Below are 20,636 nucleotides of genomic sequence, written 5' to 3' on the forward strand. Positions count from 1 at the left end.
ATCATTTTAAGGTAAGATAGAAAATAATAGTGTCATTTTAGTATTTGCATTGGTTGGTTTTAAACAATTGCACATTGATTTCATTCTGGAGTCTGTCAGTTCTTACCATCCCATAAGCAAAGTCAACAGGAAGTCAGAAATTGCTCACTTTTTTGTCTTCCCACACTCTGTAGCACTTGCCTATAGCGCGCCGGCGCGCACACACACACACACAGTACCACACCCACATTCTGCAGGTCTTGTCTGTAGCACGGCCTGCTTGCCTTGGACTCCCAGCTCTTCCCACGTATCGACCCAGGGTTATAGCAGCAACCGGCACTGCCAGGGTTGTCATTGCTAAGTGATGTGGTCATGTGCTTTATGATATTGTGCTTTATGACAGCATCATTTGGCAATGGAAATTCTGGTCCCAATTGATCAGGGGTGAAATCCAGCAGGTTCTGACAGGTTCTGGAGAACCGGTAACAGAAATTTTGAGCAGTTCAGAGAACTGGCAAATACCACTTCTGGCTGGCCCTAGAGTAAGGTGGGAATGGGGATTTTGCAGTATCCTTTCCCCTGGAGTGGGGTGGGAATGGAGATTTTGCAGTATCCTTCCCCTGCCACGCCCACCAAGCCACACCACGCCTACCAAGCCAGGCCCACAGAACCAGTAGTAAAAAAAAATGAATTTCACCACTGCAATTGATGTTATAACCCAAGGACCACCTGTACTTTGACTTCTGCTTGAAGCTTAGGGAGGAGGGTGGAAACAAGCCCTAAGCTTCTTGGAAAGCTATCTCCTTGGTCATGCTTCCTTATGTTATTACTCCTGATCTGTCTTTTCCAACTACAGCTGTTTGTCTAGGCACTCCATTCTACAGATCCTTCTTCCTCATTTGCATGCTCCTCATTCATACATACATCCTTCCTCCTGAGTTCCTTTTTCTAACTTGGTTGCCTGATTCCTCCAGAAGGTTTACTTGTTGCTCCTTGATGTGTATATTGCACCTCCAATCCACGCAGAAACTCATAGCATGAACACAAAATTACTTTGCCTGATAAGGCTTCACCTCATAAATCTCCCCCTACAAGTCAGAAAGCCTTGCTCAGAAGGGTCTTAATTAACTTAGTAAACTTCTGATGGTTTATGTATCACTTTTCATACTTTTGGCAAACAGAAAAAACTTGAACCTTGAGCCAAACTATAATTCAAGCTCAGTGGCACATGCATGATTAAATGCTCCCTTGAAAGCATTTAAAAAAGACTTCTTCCCATACCTACTTCCTACACATAGTAATCTATTTTTCCAAACAACAGAGAAGCATAGGTTACATGGTGTAAAGGAATGGGTATGTATTTATGTATGAATTTATTATGCAAGAAGCAAGGGATTGCCAAAGCGCATTCTGTAGGGATAACCAATGCCCAACAAGTCTCTTCTATGGCTAGATCAGCTCTTGATCAATTCCCCAGTCAAGATTGCCAGGAATATTTTTCCTGCACTCTTTATAATATCTAGAAAATACTTTTATATTGTTTACCTCATCTTCCCTTCTTATTTCCCCAGTTGAGCCTTTCTATTCTTGTATTTACAGAAGCACAATGGCCATGTGGATTATTTTCCTGGGGATTCTGATGCACTGCTCCTTCCTGGAGGTCCTGACACAACTGCCTGCTCAGCCCGAAAACTGCTCTGACCAAAGCCAGAAGATCAGCTTTAGTCACTCATACAAGATTAAGGTGCCTGAGTCCTTTCAGTTCAAAGTGGAACCAGATCCGGGGCCTCTCCAAGACAACAATCACATGTTGTTCACTAATGGCGAAATAGATGAGGGCGAGGAGCAAAACATTATACTTAGGCATAACATTCGGCTGCAAACTCCTAAAAGAGACTGTGAAGTCCTTGAACAGGTTAAAGCTTTGCTGGAAAGACTGGAAAATTTAGAACTAGAAGTGGCACATCTGAAAAGGATCTGTAACCCTCAAAAATGTTGTGGAAGAGGACAAGGTAAGGAAGCTAGTTGTGTAGCCTGTTGACTGTATATTGTTCCCTATCATGTGTCTGACACTTGCCTTATATCACCCACCAAACACTGGTTTGCTTGTCATCCATAGATGGGGACCCAGATTTAGCATAGTGGACTTCAAGACTATTGAAGTTCTGTAAACTATTTCACAGGGTTTTCTTATGTAGATTCACCCTGCCTATACCCAATGAAAATTCATTCATCATCATATTATTATCCTTAAAAGCAAAGCAGCAGTATTGCACATGTTGGCTTAGGGGTAAAAAGACAGGATTTAGCTCAAGATGTTTTTTGCTTAAAACTGGAGCTTACGCATGTAAACAAGGTGTCAGTGTTCATTATTCTTTTCAAGTGAGTTGGGATCTTGCTGCCCAACTTTGTTTCTTTGTCTTCCATTTTTTCTCCTATGTTCTGGACGTCTTCCTGAACAGGGGTGTCATCCTGCAGTGGCCATGGCACTTTCATCCAAGAGATCTGCAGCTGCAACTGCGAGGAAGGCTGGGAAGGGCAGGACTGTTCCCAACCCACGTGCCCAGGAAATTGCAGTGGTAATGGGCGCTGCATTGATGGCCGGTGTGTTTGCAATGCCCGCTACGCTGGTGATGACTGCAGTCAACTCCTGTGTCCTGAGAACTGCAGTGGAAATGGGGTCTGTATCCATGGGATATGCCAGTGTTATCAGGAGTTCATTGGAGATGACTGCAGTGAGAAGAGGTGCCCTAATGACTGCAGTGGCAATGGATACTGTGACAGTGGCGAGTGTTATTGTAAGGATGGTTTCACAGAGCTAGACTGCTCTAAAGGTAAGAGCCTTTCCCTAGCTGTCCATGCAATGCTGAAGGACCTTCAAATGAAGATTTCATTGAACGGCCATTGCTTTTTCAATACACCCCGTCTGGGGGGGGGGGGAGCAGAATTACATTTGTCCAGAGGTGGGTTCTACTTACCTTTACTACTGTTTCGCAATGGGATCGCATCTGCACATGCGCAGATCACTGATGACAACATCTGGGGTGGTGCACGGGGCCTCCCGCCAGTTTTACTACCGGTTCTTGCGAACTGGTCCAAACTGGGGGCAACCCACCACTGCCTTCGTCCTCATTGCATGCAAGGTCAGGACACCTTTTTTCTTTTTGTCTTTCTTTTTATCAATTAAGTCAATATGAGAGGGCCTAGAAAAGTTCAAAATACTGAATAACTTTTTTCACTGATTAGTGTCTTGAATTCATTGTATTATTTCAAAAACTGAATTATATTTTGGGCAGAGCCCTCTCCATGCATGGGCCTCAAGCAACTTCTCCTGTTATCTCCTCTCAAACTTAATTTGTTTTTCAGTCAAATACTTTTATGGGAAGGTTTTGAAAAAATTATTTTCTAGTTTTCCAGAAATCTTTCCATCTTTTTAAAATATTACAACTAAACAAAATCCATTATGGTATGTTGTATGTATGAGTAGCATACAATAAGTTAAAGCATACATATTGAGAACTGTCTGACTTATTCTGATTTATTCATGCACATTGTTAGACTACAGGGTTTCCTAGTTTGTGGCTCATTGTTTTGTTCTCACTTAAATGGTACTATACATGTGGCGCTATAACTGGAAAGACCCATTTTGTATGCTGTTGAAATTTGTTTTCAGGGTACCTGAAGCAACTCTTATATATTGAACAGAATATTTATTACAGCTGCTATTATTTACTAGGAATATAATCTGCCAGAAAGTGCTCTCCAATTTCTGTTGTACTGAATTGGGAGCTCTTCTTAATTTGCCATAGGATTTGTGAATATGAAGTACATTATCCCTCATTTCAAGGAATGCAGCTGAGTACTTCAAGAATGCCAGTTTCTCTTCCAGTGAGGTTCATACATTTCTAATCTACTTACTTTTCTAAATTTTATAATGATAAATGAAGTAACATAATGGACTTTTATACTGCATATAAATATTTATTGAACTGTCAAGGATTTTAACCGCCATTCTGATGAAAGAGTGTTTGTTGTCTTTACTTGGATAGTCATAGAAAGACAAAATGCAAAAAAGAGACAGTTCTTATATCCTTAAAGAAAGATAACAGAAATTTACAATATTTCTTTTTGTTTTCTACAGTTACTGTAAGTTACCTCTGGGCTCCTTGCAGTTGATCAAACATTTTGTTTGAAAAAAAGGAAGTCAATGTAAGATAATACAACCTAAAATGGGTAGATTTTATTAGGTTCCAGATCTGCACTTCATCATCTGATGAAAATATTCAAATTTTGAATATTCAGAATTGGACACTGCTGCTTAATGCATGAAAAACAATGTCAGCAAATATTTATTGTCAACACTTGTGCCACTAATTATAAAAAAATGAGATGCTGTGGCCTACCCATTGCTAAGCAAATTATAAAGATAAAATGAAACATGATATGCCTTGCTCGACTCACAGGCTGCATTATTTTAAAATCTTCCCATTATTTCCCAATAGTGCTTGCCCCATGGAATGTCCATCTCCTTAAAACCACCGAAAATTCCCTAACCATTGGCTGGGATAAGATAATAGATGTGGACTACTACCTCATCAGCTACTTTCCTGTTGGGGAAGAGACCTTGATGAAAGAAATACGGGTGCCCAAAGATCAGACAAATTATGAGATTCGGGGTCTGATTCCTGGCACAGAATATGTAATCACACTTCGCAATGTAAAGAAGGAAGTCTTCAGTGAACCAGAACTCCTGCAAGGTAGCACAGGTAGGACACTGCCATTTTCTTTCCATTATCTTTGAACCTGCAGGGACTTCACATCAACAGAAGGCTAAGGCTTTGAAAAACTAATAATGCAAATATTGTTTCTTAAGGAAATGGTCCCTATATGAAATATGGTTATTTGAATGAACAAATGTCTGAATGGTAGCTATTTCTAATATTTTGTCCCAAGTTGGATTCTAGTGTCCTACAAAAAAAAAGGGAAGTAGCTGATAGGGATCAGCTTAATTTTAACTCTCTTTGCAATGTTTTTATCTGCTTACTTAATTTATCTTCTTCATTTGTTTCTTTCTTTGGTTACCTCCATAGCCAAAATGAGGTCAGAAGGTACAGCCCCTCTAACCGGAGTCACATTTCATGCCACTATGTTTTTCTCTCCTTTTTGGGGTGGGGTGGGGGGAAATCATGTGCATATCTATGCCATGTCAGTGGCAGGTTCCCTCTGAAAAATAACTGTTTAAAGACAAGAATTAACACTAATTGAATACTGTAGCAGATGGTGCTAATATTCCATCTGGAACCAGTTCCCTCAAGATTTCTCCAGAGTTTGGGGTAGCTTTTTTCATGACCAGAGCCACAGCCAAGAATTACATAAGGAGTAAATATCCATGGCCAGTGGTGGGATTCAATTTTTTTTACTGCTGGTTCTGTGGGCGTGGCTTGGCGGGCGTGGCATGGCTTGGTGGGCATGGCAGGGGAGGGATACTGTAAAATCTCCATTCCCTCCCCATTCCAGGGGTAGGTTACTGCAAAATCCCCATTTCTTCCCGATCAGCTGGGACTCGGGAGGCAGAGAATAGATGGGGGCGGGGCCAGACAGAGATGGTATTTACTGGTTCTCCGAACTACTCAAAATTTCCACTACCGGTTCTCCAGAACTGGTCAGAACCTGCTGAAACCCACCTCTGTCCATGGCCTAAATTAGTTTCCCTGAAGGTTTGAAACAGTGGTGGGTTTCAAAAATTTTTACTTCCGGTTCTGTGAGTTTGGCTTGGTGATGTGGGCATGGCTTGGTGGGCATGGCAGGGGAGGGATACTGTAAAATCTCCATTCCCTCCCCAATTCAAGGGAAGGTTACTGCAAAATCCCCATTTCTTCCCGATCAGCTGGGACTCGGGAGGCAGAGAATAGATGGGGGCGGGCCAGTCAGAATTTTTACTACCGGTTCTCCGAACTACTCAAAATTTCCACTACCGGTTCTCCAGAACTGGTCAGAACCTGCTGAAACCCACCTCTGGTTTGAAAGCTGTTTTCCAACTGCACGTTTTCCAAGGTCCCTTCTCCTATCTCAGGGTTTAGAAAAAGGCAAAAACTGATAATTAAAGATCAGAAATGAAGCCTTTCCTTCCATCCAGTAACATTTAGACAAAGTTCCCACTGATGATCATGAATTGTTTTGATACCTGTTGTATGTATGGAAGCCTATTTTTGGGGATGAGGGGAGAATCTCAGGAAAAGGGAGGGATGAAACTTCCTCTGCCCAAAACTCATGTTCTCAGTCAGTGTTTTAAAAAGTGAATTTGTCATGAACTGTATGCAGGCTTTTTTATTGTCTCATAAAATATAATCCTACTGGGTGCTTTTGAGGAAGAAAGGATCAATTCTCACTCCAGGATCCTCTGGTGCTGCAACCAGGCATTAAAATAATTAATATTGATTTATTAAATCATTAATATTAGTGAATACTATTTTAAATCCTACTTGTCATAGTGAGGATTTGGGGTAATATGCACAGTATGTCCATTTGTGTGAATGTAATGTGTGTGTATGGTTCTGAAGAAGGTTTGGGGAAGTTATATGCTCACAGTGAGGCGGTTCTGTCTACTTTGCCTATAGATAGGTGTGTCTGAAAGGGGTGATGGTTAAAAAAAAATCAAGATGGTGTCCATGTCCACATCACCAAAGCCCCGCCCCTTTTCTCTAATCATAATAGGCATATATGATTAATGAATATTAATCCTAATCAGTTCAATAGGATGCATTCAGTGAGATGTATTTCTTTGCATATATAAAATATTAATACTACTTCAGGCTTCACATTCCCTCCTGTGGATGCTCCTGCATGAAAGACTATCTTTGATGGTAGGCAGGCTTAGCTAAATTTACAGAATAATAGAATTGGAAGGGACCTTGCAGGTCTTCCAGTCCAACTATTTGCCACTAGTTGGTTGTAGCCCTCTGACTTAAGCTAGGGGGCCAAATAAGTGAGGATCAATGAACATAAAAAAGGGTCAAGGCTTTGATTATATAGTTGTGGCCACCATCTTAATTCCCTTCAGATACCTATGTCTCTAAGAATTAAATATTAAAACTTTCTAATATTATGGGTAAGAGGCATAATATAACCCAATCATTTAATTACTGTTATTGATACCAAATTTACTTTTAGGAAAACTTTCCTATTATATCATATTTTCTTTTAAACTTATATATAAATGTGTGTTTTTATTTTATTTTATACTGAATTACTGCTTTTTGTTTCTATATTTTATTTTAAGCTCTGGCCTGTAATAAAGCGTTTTTTGTCTGTCTATAAACTGATGCTACCTTAAGATGGTCTTTGGTCCTCATTATGTTGTGTTGTGATCTTCCTAAGAAGGAGGACTAACTCAAATCCTGACATGACCCTAAATTATCCTAAAATAAGTTTATCCTAAAACTATGTGTTTTTTTATATTGAAGAAAGATTTATTTGTACAATAGTATCAATATCTAAAAGGATCCAAGAGGGAAAATGGAAATAAACATAATTATAATTATAGAGATATATTCAAGGAGAGTAAACATGGTTTGGGGAAAAGTTTGGTTGGTTGCTACACCAATGCAAAGTGCTTATGGACTTTTAGAAAATGACTGCCATGCTGTAGATTAATACCAACATTTATTTGTGTTAGTTGTAGGCTAATACAAAAATTAGATTTTTGCTTTGTGCAAAAATCACTAGTAGATTTTTGGGAAAGCTGCAAGTATAAATGCATCCTTTGTTTACCATAGCTAAGTGATTACATAATTCTTCATGTTAAAAATGTCCTTATAATCAACACTCTGCACAAAAAAGCTTGGTTGTTGTAGTCTTGGAGTCCTCTTTGTCAATGTTCGTTTTAGCCGTTTCTGCAATTGGGCATATCTGGGTGACGGAGGAGACTGAGAACTCATTGGAAGTGGAATGGGAAAATCCAGCAACAGAAGTGGATTACTACAAACTGAGGTTCAGTTCTTTGTCTGGAGAGGAGAAGGAAGTAGTGGTTCCCAAAAGTAATGATGTGAAGAGCAGATACATCATCACAGGTAAGCAATCAATGTGTGCTTATCCAGAATAAGGGCAATTAATCTGTTCATTTGGTACCAAAAAGTTGGCTGAGCAATTGCAGGAATGAAAAAAAAGTTTCTGTTTTCAGAGTTAGGGTTCTCGTCTATTTATATTTTACCATCTTGTTATGTGCTTTCCATTTCTGAGATAGAGGTCAATTTCTTTGGAAAGGAAGCCTCCAGCAAGGGCTTTAGACCAGTGTTTCTCCACCTTGGCAACTTTAAGATGGTTGGCTGGGGAGTGGAAGTCCACATATGGCAGTCAGTCAGGTGGACTCTAAAAGGTGTGCTCCACTTTGCCTACTCCTGCATTAGAAGCTTACAATATTTTATATAGGTTAAAGCACAGAACATAGATGACCACTTCAGCAGACAACCAGAAGCCCTGACACATAATTGGTTTCCAAAGAAGCAGTTTCTAAATGCTTTTGAGAATCGAAGTCTATGTTTCCTCCTTTCTGTCCAATTTGGAAATATTATTTTCTCTTTTACTTTATTTTAGAACCAAAGGATAACTGCAGAATTTCTCCCCTAATGATTGCTAATGTATTTTAAAAACATAAGATAATTATGGAATGCAAAACCTGTCTTTGTTAACATTGATATGTTGGCACAATGATGGCTGGGTAGAATGTTATAACAGGCTTTTCAGTTTGCAACCACAAACATGCCCTAACAGCCTCTTTTTTTCTGCCATATCCTCATGATGTCTTCATGTCATCACCATCCTGTACCTCAGAAAGCTTAGAATCCTTCTTAGCTATTCCAATTCTTAGGTCCTTTTTTCCCTTTAAGCAAACAATAATCTGTGACAGTTTTTCTGTGAGCTCAATACGAAGTGCTTCACTGACCACCTGGTCTCTGCCAGCTTGGAGATCTGGATCTGTCTGAACAGCATCTAACTAATTGTGAGGTCCTTGATTCCCTCTGAGTTTGTTTTCTTGGAGATGTTTCATTACCAAATGATTATTAGGTAATGATTAGCTAACATCATCAGTGCTAGAAGGGAACAGAGTTTGCTCTTATTTTTATATAGTAGTGGCTTGCCCTGTCAGTATTGGTGGGAATGGTCTTGGTGGTTCCTCGATTAGACTGTTGTTTACTATTAGCTTGTTTGTCTGTGTTATTAGTCCCTTGATTGGGGCATTGTCTACTTCTTGATTGTTGGTCTGGTGTTAATCTTATTATGGTGTTAATGGTTTTAATCTTATTATGGTTTGTTGCACAGTCAGCAAGGTATTCAGACTGGATTTGGGATTTTTTTCCTACCTACCAAGTCCTTCGCAAGGACCTGGGATAGGCAGATGTTGATGTTTTATGATGTTGAAGGTATTGTCATAGGATGTAAGCTATCCTGAGTAAAGCTGTCTTTTGCAATTGAGTGATGATGAATTTGTGAATGCCGATGGGTATTCAAGAGGTGCTCCAGTTGTTTTGGGTTTGCACCCTATTACTGTTGGTACTCCCTTTGTTTTTTGTTTTTTTTTGTTTTTTGCTATTTCTATTCTATTTCTTTTTTTTGCTATTTCTATTCCTATTTGCAGGTTTTTGTATTTTATTATCTTCTCTGTTTGTTCTCTTTTATTCTGCTGTCTACAGGTACTGCCATGTCCACTAACCAGACATTTTTGTTTTTCTTATTGACAATTGTAAAGTCTGGCATGTTATGTGTTTGTTTGAATTCTAAAGTCCCAGAGCACTTTAGTTTTCATTCTCTATTGTTTTCTCTTTTTTATAGTCTCATCAATTCTTGCTTGCAAGTATTTCTTGCAGATCTTCCAATGCCCCATTGTTGCTACTTTGTCATGCTGTTGTTTGTAGTCAGCTATCTTCTTGCAGCAGCTACCTGCAATGATCCACTATTTCTTCAGCTTCTTTGCAGAAGCAGCATTGTTGACTTCTCAATTCTGGCTTTGTATACATTTCTTAAGGCTTGGTCTTGTGCCGCCAGAATTAGTCTCTCTGTCTCTTTTTTCAGCTTTCCTGCTCTTAGCTATTGCCAGGTCTTGTTATTATCTGCTTTCCCTGCTATTTTTTAAAATGCACTGGCCATGTACTGTTTTGTCTTCCGATGCTTCTTTTCTGTTTTTCATTGGTCTTCCTTTGTATTTTGTTATTTTTTCCAATTCTTTCTCTTCTCTTCTACTGTCTCAGGCACTGCCACATCCACTATCCATACTTTTTTTGTCTTTCTTATCGACAATTGTTAAGTCTGAGGTGTTATGTGACAGGTATCTATCTGTCTGTTTGAATTCTAAAGTCCCAGAGCAATTTAACTTCTTCATTTTCTATGACTTTCTCTATTATTATTATCTCTTTTATTCATTAAACACGAAACTTAGTCAACTGGACATTTAAAATGTGTCACAAATACCATTGACTGGTGCTAATGGTTGATACGGGTTGCTGCCAGCATCCTAGGTATCAACCAAGTATCTTCTTAAAATATATGATGATGATGATGATGATGATGATGATGATGATGATGATTAATCATTGCACAGTCAGCCAGATGTTCAGTCTGGGTTTGGCATCTCTGTCCACCTATTGAGTCCTTACCAAATCTGGATGTTTGATGGTGTTACAGATATTTATCGCAGGATGGAAGTTGTTCCAAGTATATTGTTATTGCTATTATTGTTGTTGTTATTGTTGGTGCTATCTCTTTTCATTAAACATGAAACTCAGTCAACTGAACATTTAAAAATGTATCACAAATGTCATTGATTGGTGCTAATGGTTGATACAGGTTGCTACCAGCAATCTTAAAATGGATGATGATGATGATTAATCATTGCACAGTCAGCCAGATGTTCAGACTGGGTTTGACATTTTTGTTTACCTATCAGGTCTTTACCAAGGACTTGGGATGTGATGATGATATTATTGTTGGACTTAGTTGACTTATTATGGCAGAAGGTGCAGGATAAAATGGGGAGAAAGACCATTTTGGTCTTTGTTGCTAAAGTCATAACTCTACCTATTCCTGCTCCCTTTGTCTGAACATAAGTTTAATACTATTTCAGAGTAGCACTAAACCTGTCTCCAGATGAAATTTATCAGCTGAAATTTAGGTTACCCCTAGACAACATTTCCATTAAACTACTGGACTAATCAATTGTCAAAAGTGGCTTCTCCAGACGCAACCCATGATTACAGGGTGACCAATGGATATTTTTTTGCTAGCTGGTAATGTTTGATGGAAGGGTAGGAAAGAAAAATCAAGGGAACCCACAATTTTCTGTCCTTAATATGTCTCGTATACCATCTGTAGGCACTGTGCCTGCGAGCATCAGTTCTACTCAATCTGTATATCAGTAAACAAAACATACATTTTATAAAATTCCAGATGCCTTTTATGACCTGCTTCAAAAGAAGCTGACTCTGAGAAAATACTGCAGCCTAAAAAACCTCTCAGTGCTCTATTAGAATGCAAATAGTCTTAGACAATTTAAAACTCACTAGAATGGAAACATTTCAATAGTTGTGGTATTGCTACAATAAAGGTCTGTCTTGTGCGGCTATAAAGTGGGTTATGCAACAAAGCCTATGATGAAAACTGCAGATGCAGCCATAGACTTAACAAAACAATTTTTTTCATAGAATCTGATACAAAACATTAAAGCATTACATTAATGGCTTCCTTGAGCTCAGAAACAGTTGAAAGGTGATATAATTGTTTTGAGTGCAATAATGTAGAACCAAAGTGAAATTTTATTCTTCCTCAAATATGATATCAAAGTATTACTCTGGACATATTATCTAAGAAATGTAAAAAATGTAATTTAAAACTTGTCCCATTAAATCTTGAAAGAAAAGGAAAGAAAAGGACAATATGTTTCAGACCATTTTATCATTTCCCCCCTGTTTCTTCTTTCCATAGGCTTGAAGCCAGGAACCAAATATAAGATCACTGTCATATCTGTGAGGAATGAGGCTGAAGGGAAGCCATCTTCTGTACATGGTTGGACAGGTATAAACAGAAAGCTTTGTTTGTAGCATTATGACATTCTTACACAATATCACAGCACAATCACTATTGGTCTTCACAGCTATCGCAGCAATCGGCCATACAGCTAGATCATCCAATCACACTTTACTGAAAGCTAGTGTCCAGGAAGAAACAATAGGCATGCCAGGAAGAGAGGGGATTATCCCAGTTAACTCTGGTCCCAACCTCTGTGAGTTGTTTGGTTGGTCTGCAGAGTCTTGACATGTATGGAACATGTATAAATTCATAATATATATTGAGTAGGACTTATATAAATGATTCTAATTTTCTAGATCCCAGAATTTTCAGGTAGAAGGGCTTTGGGACAATACCATTTGAGATTAGAGTGCAACTCTATGATCAGGAAGGTTTTTGCACAGATCCATCTTGTGGTGCCCTTTCCTCGACCGGATGACCTTCACATGGTCATTCATGACCCAGTTACTTCATAATTGGACTATTGTAAGCTTTCTGACAATCTGCCCCTTAATTTCTGTTACATACCTCAGGGAGAAACTTCCCCACTTCAGAGTTCATTGGCCCTGAATTCTATATTGAAACTTCCCCACAGAAAGCCTCATACCAAAAGTCATTGTAGGGTTATATTCAGTGCAGGCTCTATGCTAATGATTAAAATAAATGCATGAAGAGGAAAATGCATCTGTGTTAGCAGGTCAAATTCCCTATTGCTATGTCTTCAGTTACTAGTCTGAAAATCTGGGAGTAGGGTTGTCATGATGACCACTCTTTTGGCTTTCCAGCCTTTGGAAACCATTTAAAAATGTATCAGAGATTAGCCCAGGCTCCTTTGACTATTTCAGATTAAAACATCAGGATGTTGTGTGCTCAGTGATGTTTATACATTTGTAACTTTTGGTTGGTTCATGTTTTGCTTCTGTGTGGGATGGCTACCACCAAACTCCTGGCTTTGGAGTAAAGAAGACCACAAATTTGGCTTCAGAATCGTCCAAGAATGAATTGCATAGCATGACATCAGTCAGAGGGCAGACTGCTGGAGTTGCAGTTTTGCCAATGCAGTCTTGCTTCTAATTGTATAACCCAAACAAATGACACTATTGGTATAAGTGAACTTTGCTAGTTATTGTTGGTTGATACATTGAAAATGGCTTGATCAGAAAATGTCCCTTTGACTGGAGATTTGAATTTGGCAGAAGTCTTATTAGAAGATGTGGTTCTAAGAACATGCAGAATGCTAAAAGGATACCAAATAATTAAGTAGCATCAGGCCCCAATTAGAAAATGTTCATGGTATTGTTGTCTTGGTTGCAGATTAAGCCTTGCCCAGCTATCAATGAATGTTAAGAGACATTCCTTATATTTAGAGAGTAAGATAAATTTATTAAGAACTACATAAGATTGAAAAGCCTTACTTTTCTCTAAGCAACATCTTAAAGGTGATGTGCTATATATAGGCCAGGGAGTGCGATGGCTCAGCAGTTAAAGATGCTGAGCTTGTCAGCTGGCAGCCGGGTTCAAGATCTGAATGCTGCATGATGGGGTGAGCTCCCATTATTTGCCCAAGCTCCAGCCCACTTAGCAGTTCGAAAGCATGCAAATGTGAATAGATAAATAGTTACCACTTTGGTAACTATGGGAACTATGGTGGGAAGGTAACAATGTTCTGTGCATTTTGGTGTTGTATAGTCATGCTGGCTACATGACCATGGAAGTATCTTCAGATGCACTGTCTCCCTCAGCTAAGAAACAGAGATGAGATGAATTTCCCCTAGAGTTGGACACACCTGGACAGGGGAAACTTTTACCTTTGCTAGTATAGACCAGCAAGAGAGATGAAGTTGCCTTTGTCTGTTAACATAGAATTTCATTTACCATATTTTTCGGAGTATAAGACGCACCTGAGTATAAGATGCAGATTAGTTCTTGGGGAGGAAAATCGGGGGGAAAAATCTGCCTACTAGATATTCATCTGGCTAGCGTCCTTAGTCTGGTCAGCTTCAGCAAGTTAGTTTGCTGGTTTTTTATCCCCTGCTTGGGGATAAAAAACAGCTTCTAAGGCACAGCTGAGAGGAAGCAGCAATGAGAAAAGCAGGCAAAGCATGGGGGAGTTGTTTTCATAAGCAAACAAAGTTTTTCTTGAGATATTTGCAACCATGTAAGAACCAGGAAGGAGCTCTCTAAAACCAGTCCTTTATTTAAAAGAAATAGGTTCTCTCATGACACACTCCTGCAAACCAGCAAGGTAATCTGAAAAGCATCACATGTATCACTATATGAAAAAGAGATTATTGGAACCATTGCACCAAAGCTTCAAGATGGTAAACTCTGTAATGATTTGTCAGCCGTTATCTTGAAAGCTAGGCCTTATAAGTGTTTGGGGAGAGTTGGGAGATAAAGGCATGCCCCGAACTTTTGATCACTAACCATTGCAACAATTCTCCTCTCAGTATCTAGTCTCCCCACAAGTAGTTTTGTTTCTGGAGTGCCTTTTATATTGGACATTAGCAAGTCCTGTCTATTTCTGATACCAACTTCACTCCAGGATTTGAACAAGTAGGAGAGAACAAAGGTAGATACACTAGTTCTCCTCCTCTTTACTGCAGTGTCCCAAAAACAATGAGGAATGTCAAACTGAGCTTTTGCTGCTCATTTGTTACTTTCTCTGTATTTGCCAGTTTTAATTACTCTTCCAAAGCAGCTCATTTAAAGATAAAATCCTGAAGTCCATCATTGCTATCAGAGTGCTCAGGCTGACATGTTTTATCTGCTGGCTGATGATTTGCTGAAGTGGGGAGGTGGCAACAAAGCCAGAGGAGAAAGCCAATCACCTTGCCTTTATTATGGCACCCTCATAAATTAGAATAATACTATCTGACAGGGACTCAGAAGAGACATGATAGATCCATGGTAGGGATTGGCAAATTTTATGCTGGTATTGCTTTCTACCAACACGCAGTATATAATGCTAACACATTGGTGAGAAAGACCTCTAGTTGCCCAAGCATGATTTTACATACGAGACAGGAAAATATGATCCAACTCCTGAGGAGCAAGGGATCAGCACAGTTCCATCTGATCATGGAACTAGCCTGCCACAAGATGCTTTAGGCCAATTCTGTGAAAAGACCACACAGACAACCTTTGCCAAGTGGTTAGGTCATTTGAATGTTACTCTAACCACACAAAAGAGTTGCTCTCAGAATAGCAGACTCCACATAACTTGTCTAAAATGACCCCAAATTATACAGAAATCTAAGTAATTATTAGTAATTTGAGGGAACTCACCATGAAACTAGATGGTGGTGATGGTAAACCACATTGGTGCTCCCAGGGGAAAGAGGCAGAATACTTGTTCACATTCAACTGGAATTTCTTCTCCTCCCTCCATCAATTATATGCAGGTAAGAGCAGTTTGGAATAAACACAGCAGCTTCACTCCTGTTCTTGTAAATTGAAGAAGGAATGACCTTGAGCAGAAGGAAGAAAAGCTGCTACCAAGGCAATGGTTAGATACTCTGTGTCTGGGGAAGAAATGTGACGTGAAAAAATGTCTCAGACAAAATTTTTCCTAGTTCTTGCCAAGTTGAAGAGAGGGTGGGAAAGCACATTCAGACATGCAAAATTATGTTACTATATCTTTATAGTAACAGTGGTATTAGCCTACATGACTTTGGTTTCCTAGTCTGTCTTACCTTGAAGTGCTTACAGTTCTTACACTGCCCATAGACACTAAGCTCTACCACACTGCAGCCATTTGATTGAAGAAGTCTAACAAACATGCTATCAAGTGAAAGCATATTTCTTCTATGCTGACCTAAGCAATAAGACTTTCTAAATCCCTTTCACAAGGCACCAGGATCTCTTTCCAAGAAAGAGTTGGATTAAGAGAGCATTTCTACTTTTCAGACCTTTGGAAGAACTGAGGTTATCAGCTGATAAGAAAACAGTTTTTATGAAGAAATGAATGCATCATAGGAGGAAGGGGGGTTTGAGCAAATATGCCAGAAACAAATATGATTGAAATACGTGGAATACAAAATACTGGTTCTTTGGGGATTCCCAGGAATTAGGCTAGTTTGAAGTTTTAAATGTGGCAGAGCTGTCTTGCTGTAGCAAGATGTCCAGCTGAAGACCCTGAATATAATCCCCTGTGTAATAACATCTATTTTTAAGCAAGTGAACTCCCGAAGGAGTAACTTCAATGCTAGAAATGGGAAGAGAACTAGTTTTGCTAAAACTCAGATTAAGACTGGATTGTCTTGATGTGGGGAATCATGATCATAAATGGTGTATATATTTGAAGGAGCAAGCAGAGAAAGCTACATCTCAGTTCCAGAAGTATGATACCTCCTACCTACCCCACCCAGTCTCTGGGAAAATCTGGGCAAAGATTCTTTGCTACTGCAAAAGAGGGAAAACAAGATACAAAACAATAAGGGATGACCTTGAGGCTGCAATGACTCTCAGTGAAAAGATCTGAATGGGGGAAAGAGAAGTATACCATTACAAGTCAGCCAGTATACTTGAGAAGGCAACACAGATTTTCTAAAACAAAACATGATGGATGTGATTCTGACAGGAGCTTGTGGACAGATGTTGTTATTATCATTTAAATCTGTATTAGGTGAAGAAACCAGCAGATTACAAAAAAAGTGGTGATTCTGATTGCTCTTAAAAGAACAGATGAGACAGAAATGATCCATGTGAGCAGCACATGGGAACCTCCATGGGAAGGTTTCTTTGTGCTAGCCCCAGGTATCAAATCTTCTCAGGCTGGCTTATGCCCTTTGTAACTGGTGGGATGAAAGGGTGCCACGTGGATTGTATACCCCCAAGCATCAAAACGTTCTGAATTAGCCTTGAAAAATGGTGGACAATGAAAAACTTGTCAGAATCACTGTCCTAATTTAAATTTCTAATTCCTTCCTAGACATTGATGGCCCAACACATTTAGTAACAGACCGAGTAACAGAAAACACAGCAACCATTTCTTGGAATGGAGCCCAGGCTCCCATTGATGGTTATGTAGTGAGCTACAACTTAGTTGGTGGTGATACCAGACAAATATCCATTGACAAGGACAAGAGAACCACTACTCTTGTGGGCTTGAAACCTGGCATGGAGTACACTATCCACATCTGGGCTGTCAAGGGAACTGAGCAGAGCAGAAGGGCAAGCACAGAAGCTGAAACAGGTATTCCATAGATATGAAATTGTGAAATCTTCATGAGTCCTTGCGATTTAATTCTACTCAGTGCACTAGATTTCTTTTTCCATAAGCATTATTTCAATCTGCAAGTCCCAGTATTTTGAATTGTTTTTCTTGACTCCTAGCACCATGTGATTTAGCAACATCAATGAACCACACTTTCCTCTTTTCAGTAATGGTTATATCAGGCATGTTAAGAACAAGATGGCAGAGTTATATATATATAACACTTCCTGCCTTTGTTGAAGCTGAATATGACAACAATTCTGACAAAACTATTCAGAAACAATAAATAAATGGTTTTCCCAGATTCTTGCTTCCTTTTTTAGTAATCCATAAATTTAAATTTTCAGACATCAAGGAACAAGCATAGTGTATAATGCTGATATTTAGTTGTTAAAAGTTATCTTAAATTTATACATGGCCATATGGTCTCTTCAGTAAAGATTGACAGATCATTTTAAGAAAATGGAGGACTTTAAAAAAGAAAATATAATCCAATGTTACTGAGGAAAAAATGCAATAAACTGTTCCTTGGTTCACAGAAATAGATGGCCCCACCAATCTGAAAACAGACCAGGTGACAGAAAACTCAGCCGCTGTGTCTTGGAACAAGGCCTGGGCACCTGTAGAACAGAACATCCTCAGCTATACATCTGCTGATGGAGAAACCAGAGAGGTACCCGTAGGGAAGGATAACATCAAGACTACTTTGACAAACCTGAAACCAGGCATGGAATATGTTCTCCACATCTGGGCAGTGAAGGGAAGCCAGCAGAGCAAAAGGGCAAGCACAAAAATGATGACAGGTAAACTTGAGTAGGGTGGTGGGAGTGGATAACTGCATTTCTTAACCTATAAAAATATTCTGCAGAGGTTCTGAATAACATAAGTTTAATGAAAGAGTGCCCTTTGAATGTCTATGGAGATTCTCAGTCATCCAGGTAATGCTTGTCCCAAAGGTGCTTTTTCAAGAGGCAACTGGACTTTCTGTTTTTTCTTTGAAGACGTTTTGCTTCTCATCCAAGAAGCGAAACATCTTCAAAGAAAAAACAGAAAGTCCAGTTGCCTCTTGGAAAAGCACCTTGGGTGTCCTTTGAAAATGACAGTGATATAATCATACTGCTACCAGAGGTGATGAGTTCTATACTATACTATTTACTCACCGGCTCAAGGTTGACTCAGCCTTCCATCCTTCTGAGGTCGGTAAAATGAGGAGCCAGACTGTTGTGGGCAATATGCTGACTCTGTAAACCGCTTAGAGAGGGCTGTAAAGCACTGTGAAGTGGCATATAAATGTAAGTGCTATTGCTATTGCTATTTTCCTTATGTATTCCAGTACAAGTTGTACTATATTTTCCAGTTACACAGTTGCATGAACAGGGCTGCTTAGGAAATGCTAGGGACAAACCTAGCATATATACGGAGTCCTGCAGCACCCTCTGTTGACTGACAGTCAATTATTCTATAAGTATTCCTTTCTCCCTGGGATTAAATAGGGAGTAAATTTATAAATATCCAATTAGGTTCTGCTATCTTTGCTACATGTTCAAGAAAGGGTAGGAGTGGAAATGTATAATTTGAAAGCTTGTAGAGAATGATAGTAGAATTGAAATAAAAGATCACTTGGTAGATTTGTGTCATAGATCTCCAGCCTTCAGCCTCATCATTTTGGGGCATTAGAAAGTTTCTTACAGAACTGTGCTCTATCTCCCTTGCATATATCACTGCCTCTTTTCTTTTATGTCCCTCCAAAGACATTTATCCATGAGATCTTCGATTTGGCCCCTTATAGTGCAAAAATATATGCTTACTGTAAATTATATATCACTCTATTTCCTGAAATTCTTAGATAACATGCATAGAATTGAGGACTACAATATTTTACAGGGTGATAGAGCTGGTTGGTCATTCTTCAATATAAAAAGGGCCATGCCAGTATACATAAAATATGTATCCTAATATGTATTCTAAACCCTTATATCTTGAATGAAAGAAAAAAGTAATAGCTGGGTTCCAAGATATTACTGCTGGCTCTCAGTACCTCCTTCAATATCTCCTAGGCATGTCCATAAATTTTCTCCTCAGCTACATATTCTGGGGTTGATTCTTCCCTAACTACTCTGTTTCTTAGCACACATCCAAATGGCTGTATTAATATGCTAACTTCCAGTCTCTACGTTGGCAGAAAAAAATGTCAATATACTAGTAAATTGTGTTGATGACTCAGCCTTATCCTGCCTTGGCAATAAGGTCACTGAATGGTGCCACCTGTATAGTTTCAACGTGGGACAAATTAAGACAGTGATTTGTGAGATGAGTTGCCAGGAAATTCTGGAATTGAAAAAATATTCTGGAAATGGACAGTAACAAAGTATTGCTTCATTGTTGTTCAGAAAACTACATGGACACAGATATGTACTCTCCAAAAGGCAATTTTTTACCATACCATAGTTTGCTTCTTCTGAGACAAACCAGGGCAGCAGTGACAACAAGTATTTTAAAACATAACTGCTCAGGGAAAAGAAGAAGATACATAGAACAAAGAAGAATTTGTTCCACTCAACAACACAGGCAACACAGAATATGCATATAATTTTTTGAATTCTCATAAGCTTTCTGAGTATTTTCATGCTGGTCACTGCTTTGTCTAGATATTGATCCACCAAAGAATATCCGTATATCAGATGTGACACAGTCCAGTGGAGTAGTCACTTGGATGCCCCCAGATGCTCAAATCAGTGGCTATCTTCTCACCTATCAACATCCTGTTGGCACCAGTAAGGTAAACCTGCTAAATGCACCATATGTGAAATTGGTCAACCCAGCTATTAGCACATGGCAGACTTGCTTAGATCATTTCAGACAACAGTCACAACAACACATCTAGATTTGCCATAAATTGAGCCTGATTCTAATGTCTTGTTTTGCCTTCTTTTGTACATATGTTTTTATGTCACCTTGTTCTATAGTTCTACGCAACTCACACTAAAACCAAAAGAATATGCAACTGAACCTGGTACAGCCACATCCTATGGCCCAAAACTTGATAAAATAATATGATTATTTCAATAATTGTTCACAATTAGAATTATTATAATTACTTCAAAATAAAAACAAATACCGTAACTATTATAATTACTTCAAAATAAAAACAAATAACTATTACAATTACTTCAAAATAAAAACAAATTATAGGGCAGGAAAATAATATAGAAGATGAAAGTTGAATTCAGGCATTCTTACAATAGCAGTCAAGTAATGGCTTATAGAAACTAAGCTATAATTATCAGCAAATAATGGATCATGAAAAGGCCCAGCACATTGGAAAACACAACTGTTCTTCCCGTGCTGGGCACTAATGCAAGAAAAGAATAAACAGTAAGTT

The 20,636-nt window shown here is 38.9% G+C and overlaps 1 protein-coding gene across 1 annotated transcript in view; it reads left to right on the top strand.

Moving 5' to 3' along the window:
- Positions 1-1,585: 1,585 nt before the first annotated feature.
- The window catches only part of TNN (tenascin N), a 31,165-nt gene continuing 12,114 nt past the window's right edge, over positions 1,586-20,636 (top strand). Inside the window, exons 1-8 of the mRNA XM_070939224.1 lie at positions 1,586-1,991; positions 2,442-2,813; positions 4,482-4,745; positions 7,866-8,048; positions 11,953-12,042; positions 16,970-17,233; positions 17,794-18,057; positions 19,903-20,033. Coding sequence (XP_070795325.1) covers positions 1,586-1,991; positions 2,442-2,813; positions 4,482-4,745; positions 7,866-8,048; positions 11,953-12,042; positions 16,970-17,233; positions 17,794-18,057; positions 19,903-20,033 — 1,974 coding nt within the window. The remainder of the gene's footprint in view (positions 1,992-2,441; positions 2,814-4,481; positions 4,746-7,865; positions 8,049-11,952; positions 12,043-16,969; positions 17,234-17,793; positions 18,058-19,902; positions 20,034-20,636) is intronic.

The sequence above is a fragment of the Pituophis catenifer genome, unplaced genomic scaffold, assembly GCF_029215685.1.
Source record: "Pituophis catenifer annectens isolate HBS135680 unplaced genomic scaffold, rPitCat1.0.hap2 SCAF_3, whole genome shotgun sequence".
In the NCBI taxonomy this organism is placed as follows: domain Eukaryota; kingdom Metazoa; phylum Chordata; class Lepidosauria; order Squamata; family Colubridae; genus Pituophis; species Pituophis catenifer.